The sequence below is a fragment of the Molothrus ater genome, chromosome 15 (assembly GCF_012460135.2).
Source record: "Molothrus ater isolate BHLD 08-10-18 breed brown headed cowbird chromosome 15, BPBGC_Mater_1.1, whole genome shotgun sequence".
Lineage (NCBI taxonomy): Eukaryota > Metazoa > Chordata > Aves > Passeriformes > Icteridae > Molothrus > Molothrus ater.
Window position 1 is genome coordinate 2,713,662 of NC_050492.2, and position 16,071 is coordinate 2,729,732.

At 53.3% G+C, this 16,071-nt stretch overlaps 2 protein-coding genes across 2 annotated transcripts; one reads left to right on the forward strand and one right to left on the reverse strand.

The window, feature by feature from the left end:
* Nucleotides 1-406: 406 nt before the first annotated feature.
* On the reverse strand, nucleotides 407-10,320 carry ZMAT2 (zinc finger matrin-type 2). Its single transcript, XM_036391574.2, has 6 exons — nucleotides 10,256-10,320; nucleotides 6,216-6,309; nucleotides 5,631-5,754; nucleotides 4,527-4,600; nucleotides 2,681-2,826; nucleotides 407-1,214 (listed from the first exon to the last, which is right to left on the reverse strand). Exons 1-6 carry the CDS (start codon nucleotides 10,271-10,273, stop codon nucleotides 1,071-1,073), a joined length of 600 nt encoding a protein of 199 aa, XP_036247467.1. The 5' UTR covers nucleotides 10,274-10,320; the 3' UTR covers nucleotides 407-1,070.
* Nucleotides 10,321-10,392: 72 nt separating this feature from the next.
* LOC118692011 (histidine--tRNA ligase, cytoplasmic-like) lies at nucleotides 10,393-16,020 on the forward strand. Its single transcript, XM_036391573.1, is given in 13 exon segments — nucleotides 10,393-10,445; nucleotides 10,447-10,582; nucleotides 10,671-10,790; nucleotides 11,119-11,214; nucleotides 12,017-12,142; nucleotides 12,288-12,395; nucleotides 12,846-12,944; nucleotides 13,235-13,328; nucleotides 13,466-13,593; nucleotides 13,677-13,919; nucleotides 14,601-14,717; nucleotides 15,028-15,174; nucleotides 15,380-16,020. Coding segments are annotated over 13 exon segments (1,524 nt in total). The 3' UTR covers nucleotides 15,437-16,020.
* The last annotated feature ends 51 nt before the right edge of the window (nucleotides 16,021-16,071 follow it).

A 16,071-nucleotide genomic window follows, 5' to 3' on the forward strand; every position in this document is an offset into this window, starting at 1 on the left:
TCACACAAGGTTTGACTGAGGTAAATAAAAGCAGAAATGAAGTGGATTTAGGGGAAGGTAGAGGTGAAAAGACACTGACAGCCAGCAGACAGGAAAAAAATGGCCCTTAATATACTAAGGCTGGTAAAATCTGGAATACAGCCCAGCCTGTCTTGAATTGCCTGATGGGAATGAAGGTCCCCAGCCCTGAACTCCCTTCCCCTTCCATATTCTTACACCCATCTCCAGAATTACTTAAAAAAGCAAAGAATGATGGCAGTGGTCTGCCTAGGGCAGCTGGGAGCTGAGCCAGGAGAGGAAGGCACACACCTCACCTCTGCCACCACTGGGTCCCCAGAGGGCCACCCCAGCTCCGTGCTCTTCAAAGCTCTCAAAATAAAGAAGGCATCAAACCCCCACCAAAGGGCCCATTAAAACATTTCATTTATTTCTGGCAAATTGTACACACCTTTCTTTCATTGGCTCTATCCTAGACCAGTCATGGGGAGGAATTTCTCCCCTACCTTAAAGATACTGAAATTATGGGCTAAAACACAAAGAAAAAGAGGGAAGTCTCCCTTGCAGATAAAACACACAAGAAAGTTTCAGCAACCCAGACTCCATGCAGCCACCAGCTCTGCTCAGCACAAGCCATAAAGATGCACCTCTCACACTGCTTGCTGTGGCACATTTCCTTCACTATGAGCCTAAAAGCAAGTGAATCCCTCCCAGCATCTCAAACACAGCTTGGGTGACAAGTAGGGCCTGGTTGACAACTAGATTAATCCTGAACCAGGCCACCTGTGCAGAATGTGCACTTTATTGACAAAAAAATGTACCCAACAGAGCACTTCCCTGCACACACACGGCCACAGAGCAGTCAGATCTAGGACACAGAAGGAGAAGGGGAGCTAATGAGAGGCAGAGCTCGATCTGCAGCACAGGTAGAGTATGGAATTGCTTTTCAACTCTTCCAGCCAACTTCTACTGGGAGATTTACATACAAGTCCTCAATCAAGTCTTTGAAGAGTTATCCAGAGTTCCCTGGGTAAAAACAAGCTGTTTAGAGAAAGAAGAGAGTCCAGAGCTGTTCAGTGGCTCTTTTTGGTTGAGCCAAAACCAGAGAAACCCATCACAGCTGCCATTTCATCATCCTCTTCAAAGGTCAAATCTTCCTCTGCCCGCCTCTTCTTCTCTCTCTGCTTCTCCTTCTTGTAGGCTTTGGCCTTCTCCTCCTGCAGCAAGGGACACAACAGCAAAACAATTTGACCTCCTGAGCTGAAGGAGTTTTGAGACACCAGGTACTGCACAATTACCACAAATCCTGCCCACAGTAGCCAAGCTGTGCCTGAGGAAATAAACAGCAGAAATCCTGGCCTGCAGTCCTCAAGGAGGAAGTTCATCAGTGAATCCAGGCCACCCCATTTCCCAGGCCAAGAGCAGAGAGACACACACACAAATAGACAAAATGAAGCATTATCAAACTCTCTCTTCTGAGCAAACATCCCAGGTTTTGCCTGGAATCAAGGCTGGGACAAGGAGCTGGTCTGAAAGCAGGAGGCCATTCCCTTGTCCAATGCTTGGTGGCAGTGACTGTGATGCCTGCTGGCTCCCAGCCTGGCAGAGTGACAGCTGCTCACTGGAACAGAGGCTGAAGCTCTGAGCAGCTTTCAGGGGGGTTTTGGCATCAAAGAGTTTGCACTGCTCTAATCAAAGTCTTTTGCTCTGTGATGATCATGAGCCCTGGAACAGAGCCAGGTTTGTGCTGGGTGACACCAAAGCATGGCTTCAGCTCCCAACTTAGCAACTGCTCCCACCATGCTCATCACTGCCCACTGTGCTCCTGAACACAGCCATGCCCTGGAGAAAGCTACACCAGGAGTTGCTGCTGATTTCCTTCTTGCCATCCATTGACTTGCAGCAGCTTTTCAACCCACAGCACCCCCTTTGCTGCTGGGGCACCTCCCTCCTATCCCCCAAACAGATGGGGCTCAGCAGCACCAGAGCCTGCCTGAGAGCAGAGCACAGGGCTGCTCTGTGAGCCCCCAAAGAGCTCCCCCGTGGTGAAGCAAAGCTCAGGGCTTGGGCAGGAGGACCCAAACAGGCAGTGATTTGTAACCTTTGGTTATGTGCTGCTGATAGAGGAGAAGCACCCATAGAAGCTTCTCAGCTGTCAGAACTTTGTTGGGTCTTCAAATAATTGATTTTCATGTCTACTAACATCTAAGTTTGAGAGAAATCTGTTTGTCTTTTACCACCTCCTCACACATCTTGCATCACAGCACACCATTCACAAAGCCCTTCTACACTCAGAGAGGCCACACAGAAGCAAGTGCCCTGTGGAAGGGGATTCCAGCAATCCTAAGAGCTGAGGAAGATAATGGATGAAGATGCAGATCTGCTACCAGACCACACAAGTTCCAACACAACTAGCGGGGGACAAAAAATGGACTTGTCCTGTTCTGAGTGGAAATCTGAAGCATCAAAAGTTATTCTCACACAGAAAGAGGGGAAAAGGGTTTCCAGGGAAAGCAATACAAACTTTTCAAAGGCAGAAAAACAAACCCCACTCATAGGAGCAGATGAGAAGCCCAAGCTACCAAGAACAATGCTTATGAGGAACAAGTGGGAACCAGGGTTGATTTCCTCCCAAAAATTGTTTCTGGGAAGCTTTGCTTCCTCAGTTGTTGCCCAGACTCACCTCCTCACGGAGTTCCTTCATCCTCTCCTCAAAGTCATAATCCTTCTGCTTCTCCTCCATCTTCTTCTTGTTCACCTCAAAGCGTTTCTTCACCTGGTCCAGCGTGGAGCGCTCCACCCGCATGGACATGCCCAGATTCCTCTGGTCTGGAGAACACGAGTGGAATCAGCAGTGCTCTGCACTAAGTCTCCATCCCTGATCCCAATTTAAACAGCACAGCACCACCTTCCTGCCTGTCACCCCCCTCAGAGCACCTTCCAGGGCCACACTAAGGGTTTCTTAGGTTGGGGAGTGGGCTTTAGGGCCATACCATAACCCACACAACAATCCAAACACTTGTAACAAGAACACAGACTATTCTTTAAAGGTTCCTTATTTGGATGCTCTCTGTCATTTGCTCTGATGCCTCAGGAAATTTAATCTTGGACCAGTGAAATAAAAAAGGGTTGGAGTGTTGAAAAAGGAGCTAGAATAAAACTGACAGGCTGGCATCTCTCAGCTGTGGGCGATGCTAAACAAGACATGAGTGGCACTCAGAGATCCTGATTACACAGGACATTCTCAGCTAAAGCAGAGAATATAAAGTCAGGCCTCTGATTCAGTGGCTCCTCAGAGCAGATTCACAGTTTTTCTCTTGTGAGTAAGCCTGTGCTGACGGGGCCACCCAAGAAATGCTTCCAACCCACATTCCTGAGTGGATCCAAACAGCCTGTTCACTCCAGCAGCCCTGCACAGGTTTGACCCAGGAATGCAGCAGCACTTGAAGCTTAAACTACACACCAGGAATTAGCAAAAGGGCTGCCAAGAACAAGCAGGTTTGAGCCAAATTTACTGACAGGTTTAAAAGTTCCCAGACATACTCATCCACTAAGGTAGTGTGCAACCAGCCACTTTCCAATCCATGCCCAGCCACACAGCCATGGCAGGATTTTTGATTCCAGATTCTCTCCTATGAACTTCTTGCTGGCAACAGGCTGCTGGCAGCTTCCTCCCATGCACATAAAAGCACAGGTTTTTAAAACACTGTGTTTTCTTTTCTGAGCTACAGAAAACCAGTCCTCAGGTTTCTACTGAGCCTCCTGCTCTCAAACAGCCCCATGTGCAGGTCTGAGGCACACACATGCCCTGGTTTTTGTAAAGGGCTGATTTCCTGACTTCCACTACAAGCCAAAAATACCTTCATGAGCAGGAACAACATGCAAAGTGTGCTAGTCTGTCCTGCTGCTCCTTTACTTTCTCTACACTCCCCCCTCTCTGAACATGCCAGGAAGAAGCAATATCCACAGTCAGATCAACGATGATATAGTCCTGATCCATACTCTGGAGCTCAGGTATCAGCTAATTCTGAGCTTTATATCCAACTTCTACAAAGAGAAGTTTCTGATCCACAAATAAGCCAGCCCCAGACCTTTTACTTATCTAAGTACTTCTGTACAGTTTCAGTGCTGTAAAAAGCCTCTCTCCAGATTTACAAAGGAGACATCATGATTTAGGGGGTGCACTAAATGATCTCTGAGGGTCCCTTCCAACCCAAACTATTCTAGAATTTTCTGACCCTGGGTTTCTCACTGCACTGACAGGATGGACAGGGAAAATATGTCACAACCAGAGTACACCAATCACTGTTTCTGCTGGGCTTACTCCATGAAAATGGTCCAGCACTTTGGAAGGTGTCAGGAGATAAGGGCAGCATCTCCACAGCTCTCATGATGAGCTTCTACATCCTGATCTCCTAAGCTCTCTGACCCATGGATAAGTGTTCAGCCCTCAGACATGGGTGATGCACAAAAGGAACACTCCCTCCAACTCAACCAACCCTCCAATGAGGCAAAGCAATGGTCCTTACGTTTTTTGCCATTGATGTGATCCAAGAAGTTGATGGAATCCTTCACCACACAGTCACATACATTACAGTAATACCTGTCAGGGGAGACAGAAAAATGAACCCCAGAACATGACACAAAGCTCAACCCACAGAAGAGACAATCTGCATGTCACTGGGGACACAGGACACTTCTCCAAGACAAGAGGGCCCCAGTGAAGAGCAAGAGCAAGGGCAATGGACAGGGCTGCCATGGAGGTACCAACGCTGATACCAACACCCCTCTGACATGATAGAAACAAATTCTGAGCTGCTCTGCAGGACACCAGGCACAGCATTTTCCCTTGCAGCCACACCCCACTGGATGGCATGGGCTTTGTGACACAGCCTGCCCTCCCCCAAGGCAGGGCTGGCCAGCAGCCCAGGTTTTTATTTCACAGCCCTCTCACCTGGCTGCAAGGTAAGTGAGCCATCCCTATCACTCCCAGTGCAACTCCCTGATGAGCACAGCTCTGCCTTCTGCCCATCTTAAGAGCTGCTGCAAAAGTCCAGCCAGGGGCTGAACTGCCCGCTGGGTGCTGGTCAGGGCTGCACATCTCCCTGGCACTACTGCCCAGGGAGACACTAACAGCTTCACTCCTGAGGTGACACAACCTCAACACAATCTTTTGATGCTTTTGATGGCTTAGGGTAAGCTCAGAACCGTTTCAGACTTTGGTGGAACGTGAATCACATAAACAGTGGCCAAACACCATTCCTAGGAACAGCTACCTGGCTGTTTTTCCTATTCCCAGTGCACAGATACCCAAATGAGCAGCAGTCCTGGTCTCAGTGCAAGCAGACCTGGTTAAAGACCCAAGCAAGCAGCAGAGATCTGCCTCTGCTGGTCCTACAGGTGGGCAACACTGATACCAAGGAATAATGTCCAAAGGGGCTCAGCCTGCTGGGTCTGTTCAATACGTTACCCCAGGAGACACAGTTTAGGTGTAGAACAATGCAGCCCCACCATCCCAGGCTCCAAACACAGAAGGACAGCAGCTCCTGGTGCCCTGTGAGGGGTCTCTGCTGTGTCACAGCTTCCCAGTCTAACCAGCATGACTCTGAGACCTCAGTAAGATCACAACCTACCCTCCCATCTCTGACTGAGGGGTAGTTTTGGTGATGACAATGGTTTTCCCCAGCTTGGATTCCAGGTCCACTTTGTAGTCCCGGTGCCGCAGAAGTTCCCTTTTGACAGGCTGAGCTGGTTTGCCTAAAACATAAACAAAAGGTCAAGCTTGACATGCTGGATTTCATGTTCCCAGATAACCTGCTGGCTATCTGGGACTCCCTGATCCATGCAGAAAATGCACCTTTGTTTTTAAATCAGTAAAGGATATAATTTCCTCCTCACTGTTTCCTGGCTCCTATTAGAACCAGGTACATCTTTGAGGTACCTCCAGCTCTGACTTGAGTCATATTCTGAGATCTTGTTTCCAGCAAATGACTGGAAACAAGAGTCCTCCTTCCCCAAAGAAGAGTCAGCCCCTGGAAAGGTTCTCAGGAATTTCTTTTGTCAAAAAAAATATACTCAGTGGCAAACAAAGGAGAAAGGGAAGGAGCTCTTTCCATTTGGGATTCAACTTCTCACTGCTCTGTCCCTCCCAAATTCCAAGGTTTGGGAGCCTCAGTGCCAACCCAGCACAGCTTGCCTGGAGCCAGCACATTGCTCACCATCTTTCTTCTCCCTCTCCTCCGTGAGCCGCTTCTCGGCGAGTTTCTCATACTCATCCTTGTCCCACTTCCTGCGGAAGTCCAGGTTCTTGGTCTGGGAGGGAAACAGAGTTCATTACCATTTATTACACAGCCTGATCACCTCTGAGGGGGCAAAGAGGGGGAATCACATGGCCTGTGAGGCCAGTGCAGAAAATTAGGAGAATTATATTATATCCCCCTGTCCTCTGTTTTCCATCCAGGAGTTATGGATGTGGTTTAAGATAATCACTCTCAGCATGCCTCTAGCTGCTACTAGAATAATTTCAGAGCACTAAAAGAAGAAATGAGTTGATCTTAACAGCTCCTGAGATGATCATCCAGGCTTTTGCCTTGAAAATCAGACTCAAACGGGATTGAAACTGATGGATCTCAGACCTGGGAAGTGCCCCCTGACAAACACAGCAGCAGATTACACCTCCTTCTTCCAGAAGCCAAAAGAATCCAAGCTGCAATGTCAGACAAGGAAGCTGCAAAACACAGCCTGAGCTAAAGAAGAGTTTGATTACCCTGCAGGAGCAGGGAAGGCTGCACCTGTCTGCTCTCAGCAGTGTCTACGTGGTGCAGGCATCAAAGTGCTGAGCTCGCCATGAAATCACAGGCACCAGGGTGGGATTTCCAAGTAAGCACATGGACAAGCAAACCAGAACAAGCTCTGAAACCCTATCAAAGCAGGGCTTGGAGGTACCAGGGAAGCACCTGTACAAAACCCACAGGTTTTGCTGTTCTGCTCCTGCAGTTTCACATAGGAAAGGGCAGAAACACCTCCAAGGCATGCTGGTCCTTTGGGGGCTCCACAGAACTATCTGGCAGTGACAGGATACTTTAATAGAATCCTGGAATGGTTGAAGGGACCCTAAAGATCATCTTGTTCCACAGACAGGGACACCTTCCCCTATCCCAGGGTCCTCCAAGCCCCATCCAACCTGGCCTTGAACACTTCCAGGGATGGGGCAGTCACAGCTTCTCTGGGCAACCTGTGCCAGGGCCTCACCACACACAGAGTTTTTCTTCCCAGTATTAATTTTTTTTTTTCTTCCCAGTATTAAATCTAACCCGTGTGCTCTGGCAGTGGGAAGCCATTCCCCCTTGTCCTGCCACTCCATGCCCTTGTTCCAAGTCCTTCTCCAGCTCTCCTGGAGCCTCTTTAGGCACTGGAGGGGGCTCCAAGGTCTCCCTGGACAGAGACTGGTGTTCAGTCCCTGCCAGGCTGAACAGCCCCAGCTCTCTGTCTCCAGAGCAGAGGGGCAGCAGCCCCTGGAGCAGATCCATGGCCTCCTCTGGGCTCACTGCAACAGGTCCATGCCTTTCCTATGCTGGGGCACAGGAGCTGGACACAGCATGTGCATGAAGCCAGGCTGAATTCAGGTGAAGCTGGCATTGAAGAAAACAAAGAGTACTTTTTTGGGTGGATTTCACTCAGTCCCCAATGCTGAGGGCAGAAGTGATTGGGAAATTCCTATTCCACTCACATCCACTCTGACCAACCCAGCTCAAGCTCTTCCCTGCATGTGCCCCATCTGCAGCTCAGGCCCCTACACCTGGGATCAGTCACGGTTTCATTCAGCCAGCTCCTGAATTTCCTGAGCAGAGAACCCCCCTTTGGATAGAGCTGCATTTCCCTCAGCATGGCAGGGAGAGCCTCTCAGTTTCACATTAAAGAAAGGACAAGATGTATTTAAAAACACCTCCGGGGGAGAAGGACCCCCCTCACCCCACACCCCACCGCCTTCTCCGCTCAGCCAAATCAAGAATCCAATCACAATCCAAAGGACACAAATCCCATTTGGAGCTACAGCAGCAGCACAGCCATTTAAAGTTCTCTCCTCTGGCAATCCTTCAAATGGAACGAACAACTACTGATAGGGATGAAAATGCCTTGGGGAGGCGTAGAAAAATTCTCATTTATTCCCAGAGCTTCTTAAGCACTTTAAGGATGTCGTAACAGGTTTTATTAACCACCCTGAGCAAAAGAAAAGAAAATATCACTGAGTGTAAATTAACGTTTGGGGGTATTTTCCAGACTCTCCTGCATGCCAGGCATTATCACAAATCGTAGCTGGTGGGAGCCTGCAGAGGGGGAGGTTTATTAGCTGCTTCTCTCTCCTGTTGCAATAAAAGGAAAATAGTCTTTTGCAGCTCTTTTACCAATCTGCCTCATCCAGGCGTGGGGAAAGGAATTAAACTAAACTGCGTGACAAGATCTTGGTTGGACAATATTTGAGGGGATGTTTCTGAATTGCTCTGGTGGAGGCAAGGGAGCTGCAAGCCCCCAAAATCTTTATCTCAGAGCTGTTTTAGATAACAGAGAATACTTCCCAAATTAATAACAATGATTAATAACCAGAAGTGCCTCCTGCTCCCTCTGGAGATGGACACCAATGGTGTGCCCAGCATCAGCACCAAAGCCTGTTAAACAACACAGGAGTCTCAGGCCAGGCTCAATCCAACAGCAATTCTCAGCTGGCAGCTGACAAAAAGCCACAGGCCCCACCTCCCTCACAGGCAGCCATCCCGCTCCTGACCTCCCTCACTTCATGGAATCGATCCTGGAATGGTTTGGGTTGGAAGGAACCTTGAAGATCAGTCAGTCCCACCCCCCTGCCAAGGGCAGGGACACCTTCCACTATCCCAGGCTGCTCCAAGCTCCATCCAACCTGGCCTTGAACATTTCCAGGGATGCGGCAGCCACAGCTTCTCTGGGCCTCACTTCTCAGAAAGTGGCTTCAAGGAAGGAAAGATGGGCCAAAACCCCTCAAAAAAACAGCCCCTGTGCTGCTGACAGCTTTGGGATGGCACTGGAGGTGTTCCAACAGCCTGGCTCTCCAGTCAGGCTACACCTGCAGCACCTACCTTACCCATCCCATTTTAACACACACAGAATCTTTAGGTTGAAAAAACCTCCAAAATCATCAAATCCAAGCTGTGAGAGATCCCCCCCCTTGTCACCAGTCCAGACCACTGAGTGACACATCCAGCCAGTCCTTGAACACTGCCAGGAATGGTGACTCCACCACCTCCCTGGACAGCTCCTTCCAATGCTGGACAGCCCTTTCTGGGAAAAAACTCCTCCTAATTTCCAACCTAAACCTCCCCTACTGCAACTTTTGAGGCTGTTTCCTCTCATTCTGTCTCTGGTTGTCTGGGAGCAGAGCCCAACCCACACCTGGCTCCACCCCCCTGTCAGGGAGTTGCAGAGATGTTCCTCCATCAGGACAGCGGAAAAACGACCCTGGGAAGGGAAGGGAAGGGAAGGGAAGGGAAGGGAAGGGAAGGGAAGGGAAGGGAAGGGAAGGGAAGGGAAGGGAAGGGAAGGGAAGGGAAGGGAAGGGAAGGGAAGGGAAGGGAAGGGAAGGGAAGGGAAGGGAAGGGGCCACCTGCAGGAGCCATGGCCCAGCCCCTGGAGATGGATGGGGGTCCCTGCCAGGGGTCTGGAGATGGGTGGGCACCTCCACCCCGGAGGCTGAGGCAGCTCAATCAGGAGATTGTCCCGGCTGGGACAGGCGGAGCTCTGGCCCTAGGACGGGAGGATCACAGAACCACTGCGATTGGAAAAGTCCTCGGAGATCATCGAGTCCAACCTGTGACCCAACACCACCGTGTGAACCGGACCAGGGCACCGAGTGCCACGTTCCGCCGTGTCCCAAACACCTCCAGGGACGGTGACTCCACGACTTCACCGTGGGCGGGATCGCGCTAGGGCCGCCCCACTCCCAGCCCTGAAGGTATCAGGAGAACCCCAACCTCCCACCGCCCACACACAGAGCTGGAAAGAGCAGGGACGAGCCCCCCTCCCACCCCACACCACCCGCCCACCGCGGCACCCCCGGCCCCGCCACATCCCTCATCCCGCGGCCTGGCACCGGCCCGACCGGAGCGCGGCGGGGCCCTGCGCCCGGCCCTGCCAAGCCCGGTAGGAGCAGCGGGGGCGGCCGAGCGGCCGGCAGCCCACACTGCGAGGGCGGCCCCCACCCGCAGGGAGCCCCGGCGGCAGCACCTACCCCGCTGCCGGACGCCATGGCGAGCCGAGGGCACAGCACCGGGAACTGTCGCGCGGCGCCGTAAAGCGCGGCCGCCCGCGCAGTCACGTGTCCCGCCGCGGTCACGTGCGGGCGCTGCCGGTGTCCCGGTGCCGGCCATGCTGCGCCTCGGCCCCTTCGCCGCCGCCCGGTGCCTGCCGGCGGGGCCCGCCTCGGCCGCTGTGCCTCGCTGGGAACCGCGGCAGCTTCGCCCGGCCCTGGCCGCCGGCCGGTGACCGCGGACCCCTGTCCCGGCAGGTGCGGGCGGCGGCGGGCGGCGAGCGGCTGCCGGTGCTGAAGACACCCAAGGTAAAGGCGGGGAGCGGGGCTGCCGCCGGTGGGTACCGGCTGTTCCCCCGCGCCCTTGCCGCTGACGGCCGCTCTGTATCCCGGGCAGGGCACCCGTGACCACGCACCGGCGCAGGCGGCGCTCCGTGAGCGGCTCCTGAGCGCCGTGGTGTCCTGCTTCAAGCGGCACGGGGCGGCCGCCATCGACACCCCCGTGCTGGAGCTGCGGGTGAGGCGCGCCGGGAGCTCTCCTCGCCCTTGGTGCGGGGAGCGGACCCGCCCCGGGGCTGTGGGTCCCCTCTGCTCCATCCCGTGGGACCGGGGAGCGCCCCTGCCCCCGGGGCTCCCTCCGTGCGGGGCACGGCCAGGCGGGGAGGGATGCTGGACATTCACTCTTGGTGCTTTTTGGGGGGACGGGGAGGTGGGCTCAGATCCGAGAGGGCTGCAGGGGGGTTTGTGTGTAATGCCCGGTTCGTGGGGACCGAGCTCTGTGCCCCCATCTCGGGGACCCTTCAGCCCAGAGCCACCCGGTCACCAGCCCCTGTGTCCCTCCCCAGGAGACGCTGGTGGGGAAGTACGGGGAGGGAGCGAAGCTCATCTACGAGCTGAAGGACCAGGGAGGGGAGCTGCTGGCCCTGCGCTATGACCTCACTGTATCCTGTGCTCCCGAGGGGATGGTGGCACCCCGAGGGGATGGTGGCACCCCGAGGGGATGGTGGCACACCAAGGTAGTGGCCACCTCTGCCTTGAGGGATCGCTCTTACCCTGGCCTGCCTGCAGGTCCCATTGGGGTGATGGCAGCTCCCTTGGCCATCCCAGCTGGTCTGGCTGTCATTGTCATGACTCCACACCATCTCCCATCCAGGCTCACAGCAAAGTCCCTTCCTGCTGTGGACATGCACCAGTATGCTCCACTGTACTGGTTTTATCTCCTCACACAGTCGCCACCTCTGCTGTGCCCATCCCACCTTGCTAGTGCCACCTGCAGGTGTTCATCCCAGGCCTTCTCAACCTCCACATCTCAACAAAATCTCTTTTCTTCAAAGTCCATATAGCTGTGCCATACATTGAATTCCCACTGATCCCACTGTGAGAGGGTGGAATGATGAGAGGGTGTCCTTGTGTATGTGACATTGTCACACAGTGGGTCTGGAGGAGGAAATTGAGCTGTCCCAGCATTGAAGGAGCTCTGGTGGTTCACTGTACTCATCCTCAGACTGGGGGATGATCTCCCCAGAGGTCATAGAGTTATAGAATATCACAAGTTGGAAGACATCTGTAAGAATCATCCAAGTCCAGCTCATGACCCTGCACAGGACACCCCAAGAATCTCACCATGATTGTGAAAAATATTGGGAAGTAGCTGGCAAAGGGAAGAGTGATGGGAGGCTTTGGGGTTCAGCTTCTGCAGCTCTGGGGATCTCCATGTTCCCATCCTTAACTCCTCGGGCCCAGGTGCCCTTTGCTCGCTACCTGGCCATGAACAAGATCACCAAGATGAAGCGCTACCACGTGGCCAAGGTGTACAGGAGGGACAACCCGGCCACCACCCGGGGCCGCTACCGCGAGTTCTACCAGTGCGTGAGTGTTGTGGTGGCCGCTGCTGCCACCAAGGCCACAAGGCCAGCAGGGTTTTCCCACTCCAGCTGCTGCAGAGCAGCAGGGCTGTGCCTGGCTAAGGCCCCCTGGCTCTGCCAGGAGGTCCCATCACTTCTTCTGCCCCCAGGACTTTGACATTGCCGGGCAGTTTGACCCCATGATTCCCGATGCCGAGTGCCTGAAGATTGTGCACGAGATCCTCAGTGACCTGCAGCTCGGGGACTTTGTCATCAAGGTGAGACTGGCTGGGTTCTCTGTGCCATGGTGGGAAGCATGGTCATTGTTCTGTGCTTTTACACAGTAGTACCTGCTCCCACTCTAAGGCCTGACCCAGAAGTTCATCCCACATCTCTGCCTCCTCATGGTGTATATACAAAGGCTGGACCTCAGCTTGGAAATGCCTTAAGCTGGGAATACCAGGAGTCCTCTTGAGGCTGCAGTCAGCAGAGTTCTCTCCAGGACTAACCACAGTCTGCAGAATTCCAGTAGCTGACTAGATCCATATAGTCACAGGGTGGTTTTCATACTTGGCTTTCATACTTCTACATCTTCTCTTCCCATGGAATTTGGGTGCTGAGGGAAAGGCATGAGGAAATGCCAATAGCTGCAGCTTTCCACACACTAGGCAAAAAAGAAATTACATCAGAGGGTGCCCCCAAGGTAATTGTGCCTCTCCCTCCCCCAGGTCAATGACCGTCGGATTTTGAATGGTGTGTTTGCTGTCTGTGGTGTTCCAGAGAGCCAGTTCATCCCTGCCTGCTGCACCGTGGACAAGCTGGACAAGGTCAGCATTGGGCTCAGTGGAAACACTTCTGGTCTTGGGATAGATACCTTAGGCTGGGCAGTGTTGTGGCTGTTCTTGTTGAGAAGAGTTTCACAGCAGCTGAGATGGGGTCTGTAAAGGATATGAGGAGTTCTTGGGCCTGGTTAAGAATAAAGGCTGGTGATTTGTTAAAAATTCCTGTGAGAGAGAGAGGGGCATGGTTAGTGAGATTGCTGCCTATTGTCCCACACAAGTTGTGCCCATGTGGGGAGAACATCCTGCAGCAATTGATGCCATTCTCTGCCCTGCAGGTGCCATGGGAAGAAGTGAGGAGTGAGATGGTGGGAGAGAAGGGGCTCTCTCCCGAGGCTGCCGATCGCATCGGGGAGTATGTCCAGCTCCACGGTGAGCACCAGGGGGTGCTGCCCTCGGCCTTGTTCAGGGCTGGGGATGGAAGGTGCAGGGCACAGCCCCGGCTGGCCGGGGCCACCGTGCCGGGTGCTGCTGCCCTGGCACAGCTGAGGCACGGCTGGTCCTCACAGGTGGGCTGGACCTGATCGAGCAGCTTCTCCAGGACCCAAAGCTATCCCAGAACAAGGTGGCCAAGGAAGGGCTGGGGGACATGAAGCTGCTGTTTGAGTACCTGAGCCTGTTTGGCATCACAGGGAAGGTGAGGAGCTGTGGGGGCAGGAGGGGGAGCTGCCCCGCTGGGCCCCGAGCGGGCGGTGACGGGGCCGCCCTTGTGCCCCGCAGATCTCCTTCGACCTGAGCCTGGCGCGGGGCCTGGACTATTACACGGGGGTGATCTTTGAGGCTGTGCTGCTGCAGCAGGACAACGAGCACCTGGAGGAGCCGCTCAGCGTTGGCAGCGTGGCCGGAGGCGGCCGCTATGACGGGCTGGTGGGCATGTTTGATGCCAAGGGCCGCAAGGTGCCCTGCGTGGGGGTCAGCATCGGCATCGAGCGCATCTTCTCCATCCTGGAACAGAGACTGGAGGTGGGTGATGCAGGCAGTGCATTGGGGAGAGCTCTAGGAAGCAAAATATTGTTTATTATTCTCCAGCTCCACAGTGCTCAAGGGAAAATAATTTTGGGGTGGTGCTTCCTCTGCTTTAGGCACACAGAAGACAGAGTCCTTTTATGCAGCACATCAGGATGCAGGTGGGCAGCTGAGGGCACCATTCCTTAGGAGATGTCAAGGAAATGTTAGAGACATTCTTAAGCTCTGGGCCTGGCTCTGAGCTTTGTGCCCCAGTCACTTGATTGTGTCTTGCTACTGAAGTTTTCTGTCCTGGGAATTCTGAAGCAATGAATTTGGTAACAACTCTGAACTCACTCTAATAAACCCCAGGGAAGCCTCTGTGGAGATTTATCATCTTGTGTTTGGTTCCAAGCCTGTGATTCCTTGCAAGTGAAGCTTAGGCAATGTGTTTCTACCTGAAGAATCAAAGGAGACTTTGGGAAGATGTCTTCCATCCAGGAGGTTGGCCAGGGTCTCTGAGGAACAGCAGCACACAATTAAGTAGTGTGACACAATGCAGAATCTCTGGGGGGCTCATTAAAGGTGCCCAGGTTGTCACTGACTGAGTTAAGGTCTGGAGATAGATGAGGTGAGGTGTTGTGAGCTGCAGATTCCCACGGAGTCACCCCCATCAATGTCCCATGTCTGTCCCTTCAGGCTTCTGGGGAGAAACTTCGAACAACTGAGACCCAAGTGCTGGTGGCTACACCTCAGAAACACATGCTTGCTGCCAGAATGAAGCTCATCTCCGAGCTGTGGGATGCAGGGATCAAGGTAAAGAAATGACTTGGGCTTGGCAGTGTCACAGGTGAGGGAGGGAGAGCCTGAAGGGAGCTCTAGCACAGCAAGACCAACTCCATTAGTTGTGTGTCTCTCCAAGATCTGGGCCTGTCTGAGATCACAGAGTCATTCAGGTTGAAAAAGACCTCTAAGACCATCAAGTCCAACCTTTAGATCTAGGCAGGCAGAGAAGAACAGCCCAGAGCAGTAACATGGTTGCTGCAGGATTTGGTTTTGGTGCTCTTCTGCAGTATCCATCAGAGCAAAGTTGGGTTAGTGGTTCACCCTTCCCATTCCCTCCTAGGCAGAGATGCTGTACAAGAAGGACCCTAAATTGCTGAAGCAGCTGCAGTACTGTGAGGACACAGGGATCCCCCTTGCTGTCATTGTGGGAGAGCAGGAGCTGGCAGATGGAGTTGTCAAGCTGCGAGATGTTGCAACAAGAAAGGAGGTGAGAATGTCCTTTTACACCAGATGTTAAAGTACTTCCAGACTCTGGAGATCACTGAAGAGCTCTGGGTTTTCCCTCAGTGTTCCTATGGGAGGCCATAGCACAGATCTATCGGATGACTGCAGAAAACCAGTCACAAACTGCATTGGTATCCTCACTTAGTCCTTAAAAGTGCTCTTCTCTACTGCTGCTGTTTGCTTTGTAGGTTGATATCCCCAGAGAAAAGCTTATTGATGAGATCAGGAGAAGGCTGGAGCCCTGAAGACTTCTCTGGCTGGAGCTGCTTGGCAGAACTGCACAGCTGGAACCCTGCAGCACCCTCATCCCCTCCTGCCAGCTGTGATCTGGGGACATCCACTGGCCTAAGGCTCATTGCCTCGGCTCAGGCAGTGAGAACTGAGGAGTAAGACGGTTTTAGAAGCTATGGACGGTGCAGTCACCAGGTTAACCTTCAGGTTAGCTTCTCTGAAGGTCAAGTTTGCGGGTTCCTAATCCTGCAGTCCCTGTACAGCCTTTTCCATCACTGGAGGTGGTGGTGGCACTGATGGATGCGGTGAAGCTCAAGCAGGATCAGGTGGAACTCCAGATTTGGGAGGGGGAATCCGTGGTGTGTTGGGGACCTGCCAGCTCAGGGAGGGGGGCAGTGGAAGGGACCCCCGCCCCTGTTCGGGCAGTAGGGCCGGTCCCAGCCCGCAGCCGGGCGCTGCCGGCGGGCGCGGAGCTGCGGGAGCGCCCTGCAGGAAGTTGTGTCCCATCACCGCGGGTGGAGCAGCTGCGCAGGCCGGGGCGCGCGTGGGAACATTGTATTTTTATATATTAAACAAAACCCCCGATAATAAACCCAAACCGCGCCCTCCGCTTTTCACTTCCCCGCGCTGGCGGCGCTGCGCGTGCGCG

Coding starts and splice junctions, on each gene's coding strand:
- ZMAT2 (XM_036391574.2), bottom strand. Junction 5,755..6,215: donor GGAGAGGGAGAAGAAAGATG/GTGAGCAATGTG, acceptor TTTATGTTTTAG/GCAAACCAGCTCAGCCTGTC. Junction 4,601..5,630: donor CCTCAGTCAGAGATGGGAGG/GTAGGTTGTGAT, acceptor CTCCCCTGACAG/GTATTACTGTAATGTATGTG.